A 20687-nucleotide genomic window follows, 5' to 3' on the forward strand; every position below is an offset into this window, starting at 1 on the left:
CTCACAGACCCAACCCGTACATTAGAGGGTTAAATACTTAAATCAGTTTAGATCACTTTAGATCAGTTATGCCCAACGGTGGGTTAAAATTAATTCAACAAAAAAAGGTTTTGAGCTAAACTAGAAATGTGAAAATTTTTTCACCAGCAATTGATTTGGTAAATTTTTTCGATGAAGTAACATCATGTCAAAAGATTAAAAGCAAAAAAATCAATGATAATAAGTAATGCTAAAAAAAAGTTTTAAAATGTAGAAATGTTTGAAAGAGGAGAAACACGAACCTGTGACACAAATTGTGACAAATTTTGAGCCAAAATACCCGTCCGGGGATAATCTGCACTTGTTTGGATGCTCATTTTGAAAATGACCCGCCATTATGCATTCTTGAGCACTCAGAAAATATGAAGACTGGAAAAAGAAAGACCAAAATCTGAGATATTTTTATGTTACTCAAAATCTGAAGTTACCAACTACAAAAAAGTTTCTTTTCAGCAACGGTGTTGTGAATACAGAACTTCCCAGTTCAAGATTTCGTTACACACATAGCATTAAAAAATAATTTATTAGTGATCAAAACTATAACTTATATGAAATTAAAATACTTACAGCATTCCGTAAATCTTTGACAGTTCCTATCTGCAAATCCTCTGCAATAAGATCCGTAAATATCCAACCCACCTTAACCAAGCCAAGCTTCTTAGCAATACTATCGACCAAGTCGCTTCTTTCATCGGGCAACAGACGTAATAAATCCCTGGACGCATCCTGTGAAAGTCAATGTCAATCAAGTTCAAAACAAAATTTTTGTTGCCTTAAATTGAAATTATGTTCAACACCGCAGGTATAAATGATGTATGCTGCATAAATCATTCATATAAATTTCATGCAAATAGTATTTAAGAAGTGAATTTAATCATGTTTTTCCGAAAATAAGAACAATATCTTAATTTTTGCTCCAAAAAATGCATTAGAGCTTATTTTCAGGAGATATCTTTGTGTTTGTTGATGTACAATAATCTACAAATTCATGTGTGAATTTTTTTAGACTATATTCAGGGTACATGATTTACATAAATCATGATTATAACCACAATTTAAAATCACTTGATTTAAATCGTAAAATTTAAATTTCATTTTTCCTTTGTATTAACTTCAATGATAATGAAGAAAGAGTATCCGAGTATGGTATGTATGTTATTGAAATGTGGCAAATTGCTTGATTAAAAGAAATATAGATCTGGTAAATATAGACTTGAACCTAATCCCTAAATACAGTGCAGAAAGATAGCTGTTCTATTATTTCTAAATTTTGTGCATAGGAAAAAAATGCTGAAAGATATAGGGAGCTAAACTCAGATATAACGTAATAAACATTTGCAATGCATTACAATGGTGCATTAGGGTTCCCCTGATCAAAAAACAAATTAGTTTTTGTATAAAGCCTTGAACTCGATACCTTTTTTGCCCTATTATAAGTTATGATGTTGTTGTACCAACATAAATAGTGTTGGATAATTTTAAAATGAATTCTAATTTTATTACAAAAAGTGAAAAATCTAAAAATTGCTCGTTTTTCACCAAAACTCATTAAATCTGTGAAAGAATAAAAAATATGTAAATTATTAAGCGACATCATGCACGTTGGAAACACATTAAATGCACGCATCAATTGTACAAGAAACAATCTTGTTAATATGTTTGAAATACATGCAGAACATGCACCATATGTGATACAGTTGCCACCAGGGATTTAATACGCGAGAGCTACAATGTAAATAGTCCCAAAATTACATTGTTCTCATGTGTATTATCTCAAAAAGTAATTTATTTTAAAAGGGGAGTAGGCTTATGAAAATATAAGCACTCTATAAGGGAAATCCATCCAGAGATGGAGTATCCAAGTTAACTCAGGCTCTCATGCTTAACAACCTTTCATGTTAAATAAACATCAATTTCTGGTGCTCACATTTCTTGCCTGTAGTTAGTTAGTTTCTTTGCAAGTTCATTCATTAATTACTGAATTAAATTTGAGAGATTTGGTGAAAAAACATACATTCTTAATGATTAACAAGATTTATTTAGTTAATAAGCAGTCAGCTAATTTAAATTTTAAAAAAACATATTTTTTCCTTTCTTTTTTTTAAATCATGATTTCACAGGAAATATAGTCAGGGTATATCATACTATTTCCTGTAGAGCGCCCCCCCCCCCCCACTGACCTTTATTCTCCCAACAATAGTGCTCTCATAAACTGAAAATAGTACTTCTTAAATGAGAAATATTTGGATACAAGAAATAGAATTGGAAATCGAGAAATGAGACTTCCTAAACATGTTACGAGGGAACTTGAGCAAAGTTCACTGCAATTTCTTTGGTTCCTTCAGTTTCGCCATTAAAGAGATTTTACTGTAATAAATTATGAAAAAACAGAAAACTTTTGATAGCAATATATATTGCATATTCATACATCTATACAAAGTATTTTTTTAAAAAATCAGGGGTGAAGATGCAAACTATGCTAAACTGTATATTAAGTTTACTTACTTGTGGAGGTTCGTATATAGCTGCCACTGTAGCTTTAATTCCAAGAGGAACATCTTTATGGTGCTCGTATCTGCCATACAGGAAACCTATTCGCTGATTACCAGTACGGCGCCAGAAGTTAAGAAACCTCTCTACCAGATATGGATTCTCGAACACGACATTGTCAACATGCCTGTAAGGCTATAATGAATAAGAAATATGTAAACTGATATGGTTTTCAATACAGTCTTCACGAGTTTGAAATCTGCTTTCATGTCTTCAAAGATATGTACATCTTTGAAAAGGAGTTTTTTGTGTTTCATCAAAGTACCTTTAGGAGAGTTTTCTGAAGGATATACTGTTGTAATGTCGTTTACATAAATCATCATTTCTTACTTCTTCACTAAAAGCAATATAACACTGTGGCATTACATCAAAACGCTTTGATGAATTAGGTACTTAACATATAAGGGAATCTGTCCACTTTTTTTTCAGGGTTATGTTTTTGTGAAAATGGTCATTAATTTTGTGAAAGTAAGTAATTTTGTGGAAAGCTAAACAATCGGATTATTTTATCACAAAAGAAATGAATGTCAAATTTATGGTTTTGCTAATTTGTGTTTTGTGAAGGGTCCGGAAAACAGCCCTGAATTTCGCTAGATGGTGCCCGGCATACACGAAAAAATTTTGCAGACTGTTTACACCATCCCCCAAAAATTATGTACACTCCTTCGAAGGAGAAATCCTCCTTCATAAAATAAAAATTTATGACCCAAACTACTGCTTTGTACTGTGAAATCTTCCTCACCTGTCTGTTCAGAGTGACAGCACTGGGCTGGCATTTTGTGCAGATACCTTTTGGCCATGGGAGATGTTCTTTACAGCCATCTTTTATTTTGCAACTGACATTTTCTAATGCCACAAATTTTCCTCTACAAATAAAACAGATCATAAATGGAAGTTTTAAGAATATTTTAGTTAGAGATTTAAAAAAAAAGAAAATTCAACTAAAAAGCACCACCACACCATGATACCAAAGACACCACAGGCAAGAACATTTTACTTATAGTTCAAACATTTTTTCTGTTGAATAAAAACTGGATACTACATAAAATTATGTTTTCACAAAAAAAAAATTGTCTGCTTTTTTCAGAAGTTTTCATCACTGACAAATAAAATTAGAAATTACTACATGCCTTCATGGTGTTGCCTAACACATTATTTTATATATAATGTCCCTACCATACAGACATGCTTATGTTTCATGCAGGAACCTCCGCAGGTTTGACATTTGAATTTGAAGAGGGCACATGAAATCACTTCCTAAAAAATTAAGTTACCAACCTTCAAAAACTTTTAAATCAACAGAAACTGATTAAGATAACGTACAAAGGTATTCTATTTTCATATATTAATTTTTTTTCCAGAATATTTTCAATTTTTGATTCTTTTGGCACCTCATAGGCACACGCCCCCACCATTGCCTCTTCGCATATGACTCTGGCTCTGTATAACCTAGGTTATCCCCCCTCCCCAATGAATGAAATCGAAGCTGCTGGGCAAGTGATTTTGCTTATCACTGAACAAGCAAGATGATGCAAAAAAAACATTGGAGGGAGAACCAGGATTTTTTGACGCCTTATGTATACATACAATTTAAAAACAAAGAATTTTACACAGGGCAGACGTGCCAACTTTTAGAATCCAGAAATCTGGAAATTCTCCCGAAGGGGGTAACCCCCCCCCCCCAGGCACTCATAGACTCAATCAAAAAAAATTTTTTTAATCAATTAAGAAAAAGATCCATTCCTCCCCCCAAGACAGGTTCTGCATTGCCCCCCCCCAGCAGAATATAATTCCATGTCAGTCTTTCCACGCAGAATATAGAAATCACATCTACATATACTGTTCATAAAACATAAGTTTCCTTTCATGGATACTATCAGTGATTGATAATCTTGGGTACATGAATTCTTAAAAACTTTATATTTAGCTTTATATAGCTTAGTTTTATACTTTCTTTCTGAAGACATATTTAATCGGAGGAAACAATTAAAAACTTCAAAATACAAAGCTGCTGACAAAAAAAACTTGTGTTTACCGCACGGCTGTTAATGGAATACAATAACGATTGTACAGGAATTTTGGCAACCAAGGTCACGCCCCTGATAAATGATTGCAGATAAAAATGCTACGTAAACAAAGTCACGTCTTTGCCAGTTGCTTAAATGCGGTCAACGAGACTTGGTTTACGGCTGCTCGATGGGAATGACCATGGCTGTCCTCTATGGGTTTTTTCCCCTAACGATGATGGCAGTCATTGATGTCACGACTACATAAAAGCTCGTGTAAAATCTAATTTTCTGCAAAAATCCACAGAAATTTTAACAAATCTGGACAGCGGGAGGATGGATGAAAAATCTGGAGTCTCCCGCCTAAATCCGGAGAGTTGACAAATCTGACACGGTAAGGGATGGCGATCATTGCATTATATGGGGGTGTACATAAATAAATATCCCAACTTTGCAGGGCTATTGAAAGAAAATTAAACAAAGTACAAACTTGTTGTTCATTGGAAATCAAAAATAACAGTTGAAAGTTCATGAAGATTGGGATAGATGGTGACACGAGGCCGTCAGACTGAATGCTGCAAGTTTAACTTATGTGAATTATTTCTTGCCACAGTTAGAAGAATCAGGTGATTTCATTCTACAGCAGGATGGTGCACCATCCCCATTGATACTTAGCTGTTCGTGGGTTTTTAAATGACAAATCGCCACACTGGTGAATTGGTTGCCGAGCACACCAGGACCTTGCTCTTCATCAATGGCCTCACAGCACAGACATCACTCCGTGTGATTTTTTTTCTGGGGCTGTATCAGAATTTCAGGTGCTTGTTCCACAGCTACCAAATGGCGTTGACGAACTTAGAGCTTAAGACACGCATATCTGCAGCCTTTCAAACCATCACACCAGACATGCTGAAAAGAGTGTGGGAATTGTACCGCCTCGATATCTTTCGTGTTACTAAAGGGGCTCACATTGAATACTTATAACAGTGTCAAATTTTAACTTTCAACTGTTATTTTTGATTTCCGATGAACAAGTTTGTACTTTTAGTTTTCTTTCAATAGCCCTGCAAAGTTGGGATATTCATTTATGTACACCCTGTATATTCATACATTTTTGGGAACATGAAAATTACTATGGGGTGGGGGTTGAATTGCTGGGCCCACCACCAATGTCATCAACAGCTGTATGACAAACACTGTGAGCTAAGTGCATGCAAATCATCTGGGGAGGGGAACACTTAAAGAAAACCACCAAGCTGGATTCCAACTAATGTAGTTTGTGTGTAGTAAATAGTTCTTTTCAACCAGCCCTTGTAACTTACAAGTTCAAAAACATTATAATCCAAAGAAACGTTTCATGTATTCCAAAGTAATTAAAAATTAACTATTATTTTACCTTAAATAACCCTCACCTTTAAATTAATTACAAGCCATCCTTATAAGTTTCATTGGATAAAAAAAACTTACTTATCAGCACCTCCAGTCAACTTCCGAAGATATGAATGGAACGACAAATGCTTTATGTTGTGGTCTTTTAAATATCCCTCATTATATGGCTGCAAAAGCGAAAAAAAATATTGCATGGTTATTTTTTTTTTTATTATATCACCTATGTCAAATCAGTGAAGCATGGCAATAAGCAGATACAAGGAGGGGGGGGACAATGGGGCAATTGCCCTATCCTCGTTCACTGAAAAATATGTATAGATAGCATACGAAAGGTGGTGAAGATGGACCCCCCCTTCACTATACATGCCCTCTGTGGTTCACCCCCTTCATCTGTCGCAGGTCCTGTATCCACTTGTGAGCATGACAGCATAAAAAAAATATGTCATACTACTACTACAATTCCTCTGCAGAATTTCTAACAAATCAGTACATGCTGGAATCTGTGTTCTGAGTATACGTGTGGCCCCTAAAATATTTATGTTGTCAAAGTCATGCTTGTTTTGTGTTATAATGGTGCTGCATCAGTCTTCGTATTTTGAAAACTGATACAGCAAGATGGTAAATACTTGAATCTGCAGAGAGAGAAATGCTACTACAATAAAATATCAGACATAGAAATTCATCTCACCTCAACAGGAACACAGTGAACACATTTCCCATGAGATCCATGTTGACATCTGTACGAGAAAAATATTTGAATATGCTATATATCTGGTCTCATAAAAATACTGATTTTTAGAAAATCACAAAATTTCAGCAAAATGATCTTGATTATGATGGTATAAGTATATAGGTTGAATGAATGTTAAATGGTTAACACCACTGAATCTAAAAATAAAGGGTTCTCGAGAGAACTACTTTGTCTATGTATATTTACATCAAATCGGATGGGTATGGAGCACATCAATATTTTGTTACTTATTCAAGTATCATATACAGTCCAGCCCAGATATAATGAAGTCATATGAGAACATGAAAAAATATTCACTATATCTGATGTTCATTACCAATATGTTATAAACCTATATTTGTTATAACCAATACAAGATAAATACTCCACACAAAGCAACACCTCTTAGACTATGTATGGTCCAAAAAAATAAGACAGGTGGTCATCGGAGACTTGGAAATCGAATTTTTATTAAAATAAAAATTGTTCATGTATGTCGCAAATATTAACAATATTCACATAGGTTTGAATGAAATATTAGTACCTGTATACTGCAAGTCACAGTGGTTCTCAAAGTATGCATCACAGCTTCTAGAGCAGGGGGTGCACAATCTTTTCAGAGCGCGGGCCACAAATTTGTTTATAGAGTGACCATATGACCCCATTTTACAGGACATTCTTGTAATTTTGGCCATCCCACTTTTTCTTTATTTTTTGTTTTATAAAATGTCCCCCCCCCTTATTTTCAACAAGGTTGAATTTTTAAAATCATGATTTTATATCTTTCATAACTTATAAATTATGTTATAATAATTATAATTATGGGACAATCATGATTAATTATAGTAAAACAAATATTTATCTCGCATATTGTTCAAACATATAGGGCTGATATGTTGTTTTTTTTTTTCGTAAATTACATTTTGATTTGCAGTATCCCTCATTTTCTGCAATTGGCAATTTTTTAGCAATTTTAGCAAATAGGTAGCCACTTTACTTGCTTTGATAACTATTTTGGCTGTAATTGGAAACTTTACTAGCTTTGACAATTTTTTCGTTTTGCTATAACTGACAACTTTACTTGCATTTAACAATTTTTTTCACAATATTTCACATTTTTATGAAAGAAATATAGTCGGCCGAGGTATTTATTGATACTTTGCCACCGGAACAACTTTAGCTGGCTGGATGGAGCCTCTTGGTGAGCTGCATTTGGCCTGCGGGCTGGAGGTTATGCACCCCTGTTCTAGAGGCACCGCCAGACTAGGGACATCAAGACAAGCAAGCTATCAATATTGATGTGTGTCAGAATAGACCAGTTCAGTGCTTAGAATATTCTGGGGAACCAAGTAAACGTTGACTGAGACAACAGAGCCAAAGATGACAAAAGTTTAAGAACCATGGCTGTAAGTGATCCATCGAACTGTTAGCAGGAGTCTGTCTAGACTTTTTACGTAGGGGCCTGCTTCTGTGGAAATTTTTCTTATTTTTGTGGAAAGTATCATTAATTTTGTGAAAAGTAAGTAATTTTGTAGGAATCTAATTAATCTATCACAAAAGAAATGAAATTCCAAATAAATGGTTTCATTAACTTTTATTTTTTGAAGGGTCCATTTTCCGGACCCAAAATTTGGCTGGACAGACCCCTGGTTACTAACATTTTAATGGTCCTGGGATATACAAAGACTGAGAAACTCTGGCATAAACAAATTATTATCATAAAAAAATTATGTGTACCTCTCTTCATTTGAGCGGTTCTGGAAATGAACAGAACCAGCACTATCTATAGCTAAAGATTGTCATAGCTAGATGGAAATGTCTACAAATCACATCTGTAGCATGTTCTTGGAATAGTACAGTAGTACTTCAAATTTTGAACATCTTTTGATTTTTATGGAACTTAATCCAATGAAAAAAAACTTAATTCTTGCAAACAATTTAGTTATAACAGATTTATTCATAAATATGACAATTCGTTATAACTGATACTTTGTAGTACCTGATTTCGTCATAAGCGAGCTCAAATATATTTCTTATTCAAGCAAAAAATATATGTCAGTAATTTTGCTATACTCACAGCTTTGGGTCCCTATCTCTTTGGATATATCCATCTTGCCCATAAAGGAACACATCAACTTCGTCTTCTTCGACAGATGAGGCAGAAGGGGCTGAACTAGTGAATGAATTGGAGCCACTGAATGAACTCCTTGACATTTGAGGAACATAATTCGAGTTTGAAGCAGGTGGAGGATCCGACAAGGGATCTAAATGCGAACTTTTGAACACGGCATACAAAGTGTCACCATGCCTGAAATATCAAAGCAAGATGTTCAACAGGTGGAAACAATTTCTGGCAAAACATTAAGTATCAAAACTTGGCAGCATCATCAAAAATTAAAAATTACAATCAAACTTCGAAATGAAACACTATAAAAAAAATTTACAGTAAGACCTTTGTCGTTCAGGGTTCTACTTATCAAAAGAGAAAGCATTTCTTGAATAGAAAAAGTACTTAAAGGATATGTGCAATAATATTTTTCAAATATGAAACTGAAGTCACATAAAAGGAAATGGAAAAAAGAACATAGTCCTCTAACCACGAGATGAGACTTTGCTTTACGAGTTTTATTCAATTCTTTTTGGTAAAACAATTGTTCATCAAGAATAGATCGTTAGTGACTGAGCTTTCACATGTGGCTTGTCCTCCTACAAAAGAATGGAATCGTTTGGCATGATGTGCCAAGTCGAACCTCATGGTTCGAATCCCCGCCATCATCAAGTGAGCAAATCTCAAACCCCCACTGATGCTGATATAATACTTGAATGTCCCCTATTTAAAAATCATGGTTCACCCGACCTGAATATTTTTTCTACAGTACATGAACCACTGTTGGAGAAAAGGGACAGAACTAGGGTGGGAGGCAAAGCCAACACCACCTATAGAAAAGGCCTCAGCACGAAGCTTGCGACAGCAATGAAGGCCATTTCCCCTATTGCCATTGGATATACTGCAAAAAAAGGTAAAGATATCACATGCATCGACCTGCTATATCCAATGGCAATAGGTGAAATGGCCTTCTTCAGTGACGTCATGAGCTCTGTGCGGAGGCCTTGTTCTATAGGTGGTGTTGGCAAAATTTAAGGAGGCAAAACAAGAAAAAACAAGGGTATACCTATGAAGTTTTACTGACGGGGGTCACTTCTCCTGACAAAAATTCTAGTAATGGCGCTGAAGGGGAGACATTAGAATTTAAGAGATACTTTGGTTGGGAACCAATGATTTAGTACAATAAAGGCAGAATTTTTTTTCTCACGATTATAGAGTCTAGAAATATAGAGGTTCTACTTTATCAAGTTTTTTAAATCATTTTTAATGACTCTATAAATCATTGGAAAACTCACTTTATTTTCAACTTGGATAAGGTCTTGGTATCTTGTGAAGGAATCGCATCAGTTCGATTCCTTTTCTTGTACATCTCAATGCTCATATCATCATCAAGTTCAAAAGCAAAACGAATCTGAAAAGTTAAAAAAAATAATAATAAATAAAATATTCAAATTTTATAGATAGACAATGTCACAACAGTCAAACATCTAAACTAAAATATTAAATGCATAGCAATGCAAAAATAAGAAAAAAAATCTAATTATAATGCAATTATGAGATTCAAATTTCAGAAATACCATGAGTTAAATTAGAATTATTTTTCTAATTCTGTTTACCCTATTAATGGCAAAATAGAAATAAATAAGCATGCATGGCTTTTCCTAGCTCAAGATCTTTCATTTTGAAAAACTATCCAGCTTTTTACAAATTTAATCCTTAAAATTTTGGAAAAGAGGAAAATAACTCTTTTCAAAATTACTTTTTTGGACAACACTGCACCTGTGTGTGTTATCCAAACAATTTACAACAACATTCTACACTCGTATAAATTTGGTTAAACACTGCTGTAGCAAATACAGCTTATAATGAATGAAATATTTGCTTCCTTTTTAAATAATCTCTCATTGGATAAGATAGTTTTTTGATCTTTTCAAGATGATTATAATGGGATTTGATTATAATACCAATCATAAAGAATGCGGCACAAGTGACCACTGATAGATGGTGCCTCAATATGCTCTTGTCAGAAGTACTCCTCTGTCCAAGACGAGGAGAGAAGTATAATATGGCTTTCTATAGAGAGAAAGATTTTCAACTCAACTTGATGGGTAGTAAATTGCTTTTTTTGCAATATGACCAGAGCTGGTGCACAGCAGAGTAGTAGTCAAGAAGAACAGAGTAATACAAAAGGCACAATCACTTACCTTTTTCGCAAGAGTTGATGAGGAGTCAGAAGAAGCGCATTCAACCCTCTTTGTTCCCACTGGAGACTGCACAGAGACCAACTTTACAAAATAAAAAATAAACATCAAAATGTAAAAAAACTTGTATTGCTATTTAATTGAACAGTCAGTGCTTTTCCGAAGTCATTATTGAATCAAGTGACTTGCGAGTAATCCAAGTTACAAGCAAAAAATACTCATTAAAAATTATTGATGTAAAATTCTCTAGAATAACCTTCAGGATTATTTATTATTCTTTTTCTCTGGAAGGACAACTATTGTAAATAACTTGAGAATATTCTTATTATTCTTAATGAGAATATTCCCCTGTTATCTATAATGTAATTATATATTATATCCTAGAGAATATTCTCTCTGAGGACTTTTATAAATTACTGGGGAATATTCTTATTAAAAATAATAAGAATTATTCTCAAGATATTTATAGCTTTTCCCAGCGAATATTCTTCAGTTATTTATAATAGTAGTCCTTCTCCAAGAGTACTCTCAAGAATATTTGTAATAACATGTATTATAATAAATAATCTTGAGAATAATTCTTATTATTTTCTATAAGAACATTCTCTGGTAATTTATAATAGTAGTCCTTCGAGAGAATTTTCTCTGTACATCTATCTCCCCGTCAAGACAAGGAATATTGAAGTTTGTAGCCCACGATATTAAAGTTTAAAAACAAGAAAAACAACAGTTCCGTATCTTCATAGAATGAAGGTGATTATAAGAGTAGCTTCCTTCATCAATTTTGGTTTAATTTTTTTGTTTTGAACTTATTTCTGAAAATTTATCTAACTTTAAAATAATTTTTTAAGGTTTAAAATATATACCAGGTGTACAAGTATGAAATGCGGATTTCAGAAAACAGATGGTGCACCAATGCCGTTTGTGATATAAAGATTTGACGCTGCGCCATTTTGTTGTGTCATCAACAAGTGTCAGATGCGCACGAGTGATAAATTGGAAAAGTGTGTGCATAGTGTTGTATTGTTGTGTTCAATATGTCGAAAGTTATACTGAACAAAGAGCATTCGCGGACAGCATTAATTTTTTTGTTTTCATTTGAAGAAAACTGCTGCTGAATCATACCGATTACTTCGAGAAGCTTATGGTGAACATGCTCCATCTCAAGATACGTGTAAATGATGGTTTCGGTTTTTCAAAAGTGGCGACTTCGATGTTGCAGACAACGAACATGGAAAACCGCCAAAAAAAAAAGATGTGGAATTAGAAGCATTGTTGGACGAAGATGATACTACACAGACACAAAAACAACTCGCAGAGCAATTGGGCGTTAGTCAACAAGCTGTTTCCAATCGCAATGCCCCATGACAACGTGAAATGCTCCTTGACAATGGTCAATGTGCAATGCTCCATCACATACAGCAAAAGCGGTTCGCGGCACGTTGGAAACACTCAGCTGGAAGTTCTACCCTATGCGGCTTACTCACTAGATTTGGCTCCTTCCGATTACCACTTGTTTGCATTGATGGGTCACGCACTTTCTGAGCAACGCTTTGGTTCGTACGAAGATGTGAAAAAATAGCTCGATGAATGGTTCGCAGCAAAAGGGGAAGATTTTTACTGGCCTGGTATTCACAAATTTCAGGAAAGATGGGGGAAAGGTATAACAAGCAATAGAGCATACTTTGAATAAAGCACTTTTTATCAATCTTCCAAATTTAACGTGTTTTTTTTGAAAAAAATCCGCATTTCATACTTGTACACCTGGTATATATAAGATTTTTAAACGTTTCATAACCAAACTTTTAAAACTTCTCATCATGACCAAGTGAATATTCTGAGAAAAGAATAACTAAAGAATATTCTGAGAATAGGCTATTCTCAAACTAAAGTTGTCACTGGGAGTGAGGTGATTATGCCAAAAATTGTTTAGTTTTAAATGTTTCAGGCAATGCAAACTGATTTATATTTCATAATAGAAAAAAACTACTGTGTTTCCCTGAAAATAAGACCCGTTCTTATATTAAATTTTGTTCCAAAAAATGCATCGTGGCTTATTTTTGGAGTAGGGCTTATAGTCAGAAGCATCCTGAAAAACCACACTAAGGCATTTTTTTAGCAGAATGTCTTTCTTTTTTGAATAAATTTTTGAACGATAATTACACAAAAATCAACAAAAAATTACAAATGCTGAACTTCATAAAACATTTCTTTAGAGTTAGAGGTGTCATCGTTTAAAGTAAACAAGTTCAGTTCACCTTAGTTTCAAAACCAACCGAGGTGATGTGTATGTGTTCGCTCGATTCTCAGCATCAAACTGTACTGGTTGTTTACTAATGACAACTGAATTCATTGGGTAGTCGAAATACATCATACATTCAATGCTTGATATAACAAACCCCTTCATTCCCTTGAAATGGACGTTATATTGAGAGGGTAGTTATATCGAAAGTAAAACATATATGATAGTCATTCTATGAAAACATCCCCCCCCCCTTTTTTCTTTGATAAAAGTCAAAGTCTCAAATTTATCCGTTTATGTAGGCGTTCACCTCTCGTTCAAGAAAATAAAGGCCTGCTTGGGTATTAATGAAAATGTAAAATCATAGTTTATATTATATATAATTTATTTCAAGTACAGTAAAACCCCTCCTCGACCCCCCCCCCCCCCCAGATGAAGTCACATTTCTTTTATGGCCAAATAATAATTTCCTCGTACAATAAAAGCATCCATTTCAAATCCCTGATTAACGATCACCACTGTTTCATGGGCAAATTTTTTTACCCCGCCAATGTCCGCAAAAGAGAGGTTTTGCTGAATTAATTTAAATGACATTGTTCGTTTATATTTTTTATATGATTAGTCATTTTTATATGGTTCAATACATCCGTTGTGTGTTACAACATGCTAAATGTGTCTGATTGATATTTTAACTACGGCTTATTTTCGAGGGTAGGGCTTATATTAGGAGAGTCCTGAAAAATCATGATAGGGCTTATTTTCGGGGAAACACAATAGTAAAAAAAAAATTCATTATTCAAAAAAAAAAAGAATATTCTTGATTATTCTCCAATTTTTACATCCAGAAGAATATTCTCTCGCATCTCTATTAAGAAATGGACTAACACAATTGAAACATGGAAGAAAGCTCATTTAGCACAGAAGATTCATGGACCAGTTGACTGTGATTTTGTGGTAACCATTTGATTTCATAAACAACAAAACTGCTTTCAGATACTTATTGATATTGCTGGTGATATTCTCTTGACAACAATTAAAATTATCAGTGAAGTCTCATTTCCACAAACTAAATCATTATGCCAGGAGGTATTGAAGATACAAGTGATGGTTTCTTTCTGTCACATTCTCTCGGTCTCCAAAGCAGAATGTCTTACGTTGTTCTGCAACACACCCTCAGCTGAAATGAAATCTTCTGCCATAAGAGTTTCCATAATAGAGATTTCGACACTCTACTTAAAATTCTTCTAGAAATTGTCCTGTGATGTATGTTGAAGTTTTCTACATATTGTATTTTGGGGCTCTTAGTGACAAGAATTGTGAACAGCAGAAGTGCCCCGAAGGCACACACCCGAAAGCACCAATGATGGTAAACACAAAAACAACTAGGATTATAATTTATCGTGCATTACTTAGAGTTTAAACTTTGCAAATAATCAGAAATGTAATAAACTTTTTTTTCCTTATGTAGAAAATCACCAATAAGCTAGTCAGCAGCCTCCTAAGCTCATCATCTGCAGTGGATCTAGCTTATAGTGTTCTTCAAGAGAACTGTCATGGAAGAACATTGTAAGCGGGAAAACGCTTAAACGGGAAATCATAAGAATTATTTGGAATTGGAACCACAAAAATAAGTTGTACTAATTGGGAAAATGTTTCAAGTGGGAACATTATAAGCGGTATCTGTGGCGGAGTTTCGCCAACGCTTGGCGTAAAAAGTGACTACGCAGGTTACGCGCGCCAAGCGACAAAAAAAAGAAAAAATATTCAGTATAAAAAAATTCAAACATTACTTAAGGATGTTGAGTTAGGGGATCGCTCACCCTCAATGTTGTTAAGGCAAATGAGAGATCTCAGCGAAGGTCACGTTGATGATAATTTTGTGAAAAATTTATGGTTGCGTAGATTGCCGATCACAGTGCAAACCGTTCTGGCCATTAGTTCTGAAAATTTGGACAAATTGGCACAGATGGCAGATAAAATTTGCGAATGCACTGCTGTCTCTGTTGCTTCCGTAAATGCCTCTCATTTGACTGCTGGTAAAAGTGATGAAAGCGCAACACTAGTTGATCTCAAACATCAGGTAAATAAATTAACAAAACAAGTAGAGAATTTGACTGAGTTGAGTCACCGTCGAACAAACAATAATCGAGGTCGATATCGCTCTAATTCTAAAAATCGTAATGCAGTAAAAAAAGAAAATTGGCTTTGTTGGTACCATTTTCGATTTGGAGAAAAGGCAACTAAGTGCGTTTCGCCCTGTTCCTATGGGTCAAAAAATGAGTCAAGCCAACAGAAGTAGCTGCGGCTTCTGGGAATTTGGTTTTAAGTCGCAGGCTGTATGTGAAGGATCGCTTAAATAAGTCTGAATATTTGGTAGATACAGGCAGCGATGTTTCATGTTATCCCAGATCTTTTATGAGTAAAGAAACTGCTGTTAGCACATTTAATCTCTATGCTGCGAATGGGACATGTATAAAAACATATGGTGTAAAATTGCTCACTTTAGATTTAGGATTACGCCGTACATTGTAGTGGCCATTTATCGTTGCTGATGTCAGCAAACCCATTATAGGAGCTGATTTTTTACAGCATTTTGGTTTGCTTGTTGACATTAAAAAACTAAACTTAATTGACCCCTTGACAAATCTTGTGTCTCATGGTCGTGCTGGTTTATGTGACATTCAGTTCCAGTGATAAGAACAAAACTTACATCTCCCGATATGGTCGTAAAGTTCGGTTTCGTCTCACAAATGAAGTGTGAGACTGGCGGGGGAGTTGTGTGGCGGAGTTTCGCCAACGCTTGGCGTAAAAAGTGACTACGCAGGTTACGCGCGCCAAGCGACAAAAAGAAGAAAAAATATTCAGTGGTTGCGAGTGAGTGTAAATGACATGTTGATGTTTTTTCGTGTGTGTGCATTTTTTGTAAATAAATTAATTTGGTAATTGTGACAAGTCGTCTTTTAATTAGAGTGGAGTCAGATGAGCGTTATCAAATCAACTCGATCGACATACCAAATATCAACTGTGTTTCATTTTGGTCAGATGTCGCAAAGCTAGATAACAGCATGGAAGAGTACTAAAAAGTCCAATGAATTTCTTGCGCATTCAAAAACTGATTCAATTTTTAGACCGCAACCTATATTTGCTGCACGACAAGGGTGGATTACGGAAGAAGCTGGATGAATTTCAGCCTGCCAGACCAGTAAAGCTGATAGCAGGGACAGTCTACAACTAGTGGCCCATTAGGGGTACTGGAAATTCCGGGAAATATGGCGTTAATGGCAAACTTTTATGGGAGAAACAATAAACATGTGAACAACCTGATACAATGTGACCCATAAGCAAGCTAGCCAGCCGATAGCCAATATAACTTCAGGAATGATGAAATTCTCATACTTGCCCAGGAGAATTAAGATGCAAGATACTTATGAAACAGATATGTGCACCTAGAACGAGCTAAAACACCTGGATGCAAAACATTGGCTGACTTGAACTAGGACTCCACATGACCCACACATGAGTAGTTGTGACCTACATAACTACAACTCGTGACATCCAATGCATACAGATGAACCACCAACGGAACTTTGGTTATAGAGTCTAAACATGCTAAGTACACTACAATATGAAATTAGACTTCGATTTTTAGATCAAGATTCATCATAATTATTTTATGGATTTATATGCTTGTAATTGGATTTACATATACTCATTTAATAAAATTCTGGATACACCCATCTTTCGGAAACGCTTTGATATCTCCTTGAGATGGGAAGCAGGGTATGTTCGGCCCTTCAATGTTCAATGGTATCAACTGTGTTGATGAGAGTGGTTTAAGGGTTAAAAAATTCCAAGCTAAAACTAATGAATATCTATCAAGACTAATATTGGCAAGGGAATGGGACTGAAAATCATGAATAAATACAGTCGAACCCTGTTATAAAGTCCTCTGATGTCACACCAGACATTTTTAATGAACCAATCTTCCTTACATAAGAATTACATTGTTTCAACAGTGATATTGAATCACTGTTGAAACCATGCTCATTATAGTGTAAAAATTCTCTAATTCCCTAGTTGAACGGTGCTGTTGAACTAGAGTCTGGCAGTACCTTATTCTTGTAGATTAAACATCACACAAATGAAGACAGACCAGAAGGGCTGTTGTGGGGGGAAAGCATAATAACAATATCAAATGTATATCAAATCAGTCAGCACCATCATTGACGCCGAGGAGGAACAATCGTCTCTGATGCTCCACCTGTTTCATAATATACAAAACCCTTCTTTAGAGACAAGAATAATGTATTGTCGGAAAACCAGCATAGGTTCAGGAAGGGGGAAGTCATGTGTAACCAACCTGCTTTGCTTCTATGATCACGTGCCTAAGGTTGGGATTACACTATAAAAGTTTTATAAAAGTCCTTTCATAAAACATGAAAAATTCAACCAATAAGCTTACCAGTTGCATTATGCAAATGTAACCCATGAGCTTTATTGGTTGAATTTTTTAAAGCTTTATAAGAGGTATTTTATCAAACTTTTATAGTGTAATACTGGCCTAAGGCTTTGAGAAAAGGCAAATATGTTGATGTTGTTTATCTTGATTTCCCGCGAAGGCATTCAATTGAGTCCAACATGGTAAACTCTTGAGTTTACATAAGATTGGGGGCAACTCGTTGAATTGGATAGAATCGTGGTTGAGAGATAGGTCACAATGAGTTATGGTGAACAAGGCGTTTTCTGATTGAACAGGTGTCAAAAGTGAAGTCGAGTAGTCCCTCAAGGAAGTGTCCTTGGGTCTGCACTTTTTATCGATAGACTCGATCAGGGTACCGACAGGATTATTAGCAAATTCGCTGATGACATGAAGCTAATGGAGGAAGTAAGGAATCCAAGCGATAGGGAGATGCTCCAGACAAACTTCAGTATGATTGCAACATGGGCTAGTGAATGGAGCATGACCTTCAGTGTGGATAAGTGCATGGTCGCTAATTTTGGTATGAATAACCTATGTTTCACTTAACAGTTGAATGGTATTATTAACCTGGATGCAACTAGGGTCAACGGTTTGGGAATTCTCATTGACGAGCAGCTTAGGTTTACTGAACATTGTTCAGCAGTGGTCCAAACGATCAAATAGAATGTCCAGAGTTTTTTTGTTAAAAAAAAGTCTCTTCTAATTCTTATAACACCATTCTCCCGTTTTTCCGATGCTTAGTTTGGCCTGGACTGCAGTATGCCGTAAGGTTTTGGAGACTATCTTCAGAAGAATATAGACTTGGTTGAAGGGGGTGCAAAGATCAATGAGAGCACTGGTGGGTATGCAAGGCTTGAGTTATGAAGAGAGACTTGATTTCTTGAATATGTTTACATTGGAGTAACGCAGGTGATAGGGGAATATGATTGAAGTGTTTAAAATTTTCAACAGGCTGGATAGGAAGGACCAAGAGTTAATACACAGCCAATCAACTGTTTCGAGATGAAACACCAGTGTTTTTTTTTTAGTAAGGGACATTTCCAGGTTGTGTTGTCGCAGGGTGGTTTCCCTAATTCTTGTTAATAAATATGAAATAGCTTACCTCTGGGGGTCATGAATGCTAACACAATTGATACGTTTAAAAAAATGCAACAAACATATTGGGATAAATCGAGAAGCTATTTTTACATGGAGTACCACAATCTTTTTTAATGGACATTTTTTCAGCCACACGTTGGGCAATTTGCCTGTTGCTGCCTTTGTGTTTGTATTTGATCTATTTTATAGTGTTAATGCCATAGGAATGTGAAGTGAATTAGAGATCTTAACAATTTTAAATAAGAAAATATGTTTTAAGGCAAGGGTTTCCCACATGTCATGGCTCCACATTCTGGTCAGAGCCCCTGGCTAGGATCTTTTGTGGGCCCCTTTATAATGAATTTATCTCATCAAAAAGCAAACAATTATGGGAATCATCCCAAGTTCTGTCAGCTCCACCCTTGTGGGGGGCCACGTCCCATGCTACCACAAATTCATCACTCGAAGCACCAATGTGATTAGAATAAAAAAATTTCAACGACATGAAATCATTGTTTTTCTTCCACCGGCATGCTTATCAAACTTCATTCTTGATGGGTAACTAACATGTCGAAAATAACTATAATAGATTTTAATTACAACACATCGAAACGCTATTGTGTAGGGTTTGGGTACAGCCTTATTGAGTAAACCGTAAAATTGACAGTATATATTTACATTTTCATTCTATTCACTTGTCATAATTTCATTTCTTTTTAATTAATAATATGACATCATGTCAATTTATAACTTAAGGGGGGATTCAATAGTAAATCATTATTATTGAACAAAATTGTGCATAGTTAATTTTTTTTCAATAGGATCAGTTGGAAGAAATAAAAAGATTCGAAACCAGCGTCCGCTATTAAAAAACGTGGTAAACTTTGAGAAACCATTTCAATTGCTCGAAAAGTGTATGAACTCGATACTTTACCATGACAATCGTTGATTAAGCTGAAAAACTCGATCAAAATTTTCCTTTAGAATCTATGATATAAGTGTTGACAATACAAGATGACTACGCCAAATACAAGACACACTGAAACGTCGGTTGGCTTTGACTTTCTTCTCAATGCGATGTTGTATCCGCCCGGTTTTTTTTTTTTTTTTTGGTTATTTTTAATTTTCGCTTAAAACAGAGAAATTCCCCAATTTTAAATTAAAGTTGATGTCAATAAAAACTATTTGGAAATATATCATTGTATTTCAGAAACTGGTGTTGCGTAGAAAATCAAAGATACGTGAAACGCCGAATGTGAGAAGCCTTATGAACATCATTTGTCCTTGTTTCCAAAAACACGCTCTACAATACCGAAGATACACCTCCTACACATTCCTCTACGACAGCGGTTCTCAACCTGTGCTCCGCGGAGCCCTTGGGGCTCCTTGTGCACTCTCCAGGGGCTCCGTGTGGCCGCTCTAGGAAAAAACATTAAAATTAAATATATATATATAAATAAATTAGTAACTTTAATTAAAAATGGGCCTACAGGGCTCCGCCACATTGAATTTTTTTTTATCAAAAGGGCTCCGCGAGTCAAAAAAATGTTGAGAACCGCTGCTCTACGGAATTCTGAGTGGCCCTAAAACCGGGTTTTCGTAGGAGCAGGTTAACTGCACCGTAAAAACGCTGATTGGTTGAAAAACGTAAATTTCAGGTTTTTAACCAATCAGCTATTTCACGCTGCACGCACCGTGGAAAAACTTTTCCTAGGAAAACCCGGCTTAACGTATTTATATTGTCGAGTTGCTATGAGCTTGTTTCCTGTTCATGCTGCCATCCATTTTCTGAAGTAAAGATGGAAATGCTTAAATTGTCGAGTTTTGCTAGCATCGTGTTGCAGGCTTGTCTGCTCCCTACAGGAA

General features: G+C 35.3%; 1 protein-coding gene across 1 annotated transcript in view; it reads right to left on the reverse strand.

The window, feature by feature from the left end:
- Window positions 1-20134, reverse strand: part of Npl4 (nuclear protein localization 4) — a 32531-nt gene extending 12397 nt beyond the window's left edge. Inside the window, exons 1-10 of the mRNA XM_089236265.1 lie at window positions 19756-20134; window positions 11026-11106; window positions 10117-10232; window positions 8792-9022; window positions 6673-6721; window positions 6063-6151; window positions 3332-3455; window positions 2545-2724; window positions 607-765; window positions 282-408 (exon numbers count right to left, since the gene is read on the reverse strand). Coding sequence (XP_089092391.1) covers window positions 282-408; window positions 607-765; window positions 2545-2724; window positions 3332-3455; window positions 6063-6151; window positions 6673-6721; window positions 8792-9022; window positions 10117-10232; window positions 11026-11106; window positions 19756-19758 — 1159 coding nt within the window. The 5' untranslated portion in view covers window positions 19759-20134. The remainder of the gene's footprint in view (window positions 1-281; window positions 409-606; window positions 766-2544; window positions 2725-3331; window positions 3456-6062; window positions 6152-6672; window positions 6722-8791; window positions 9023-10116; window positions 10233-11025; window positions 11107-19755) is intronic.
- Window positions 20135-20687: the final 553 nt, after the last annotated feature.

This window comes from Pholcus phalangioides, unplaced genomic scaffold (genome assembly GCF_987345545.1).
Source record: "Pholcus phalangioides strain wild (caught in Gottingen) unplaced genomic scaffold, Ppha-v1.0 ptg000009l_1, whole genome shotgun sequence".
In the NCBI taxonomy this organism is placed as follows: Eukaryota; Metazoa; Arthropoda; class Arachnida; order Araneae; family Pholcidae; genus Pholcus; species Pholcus phalangioides.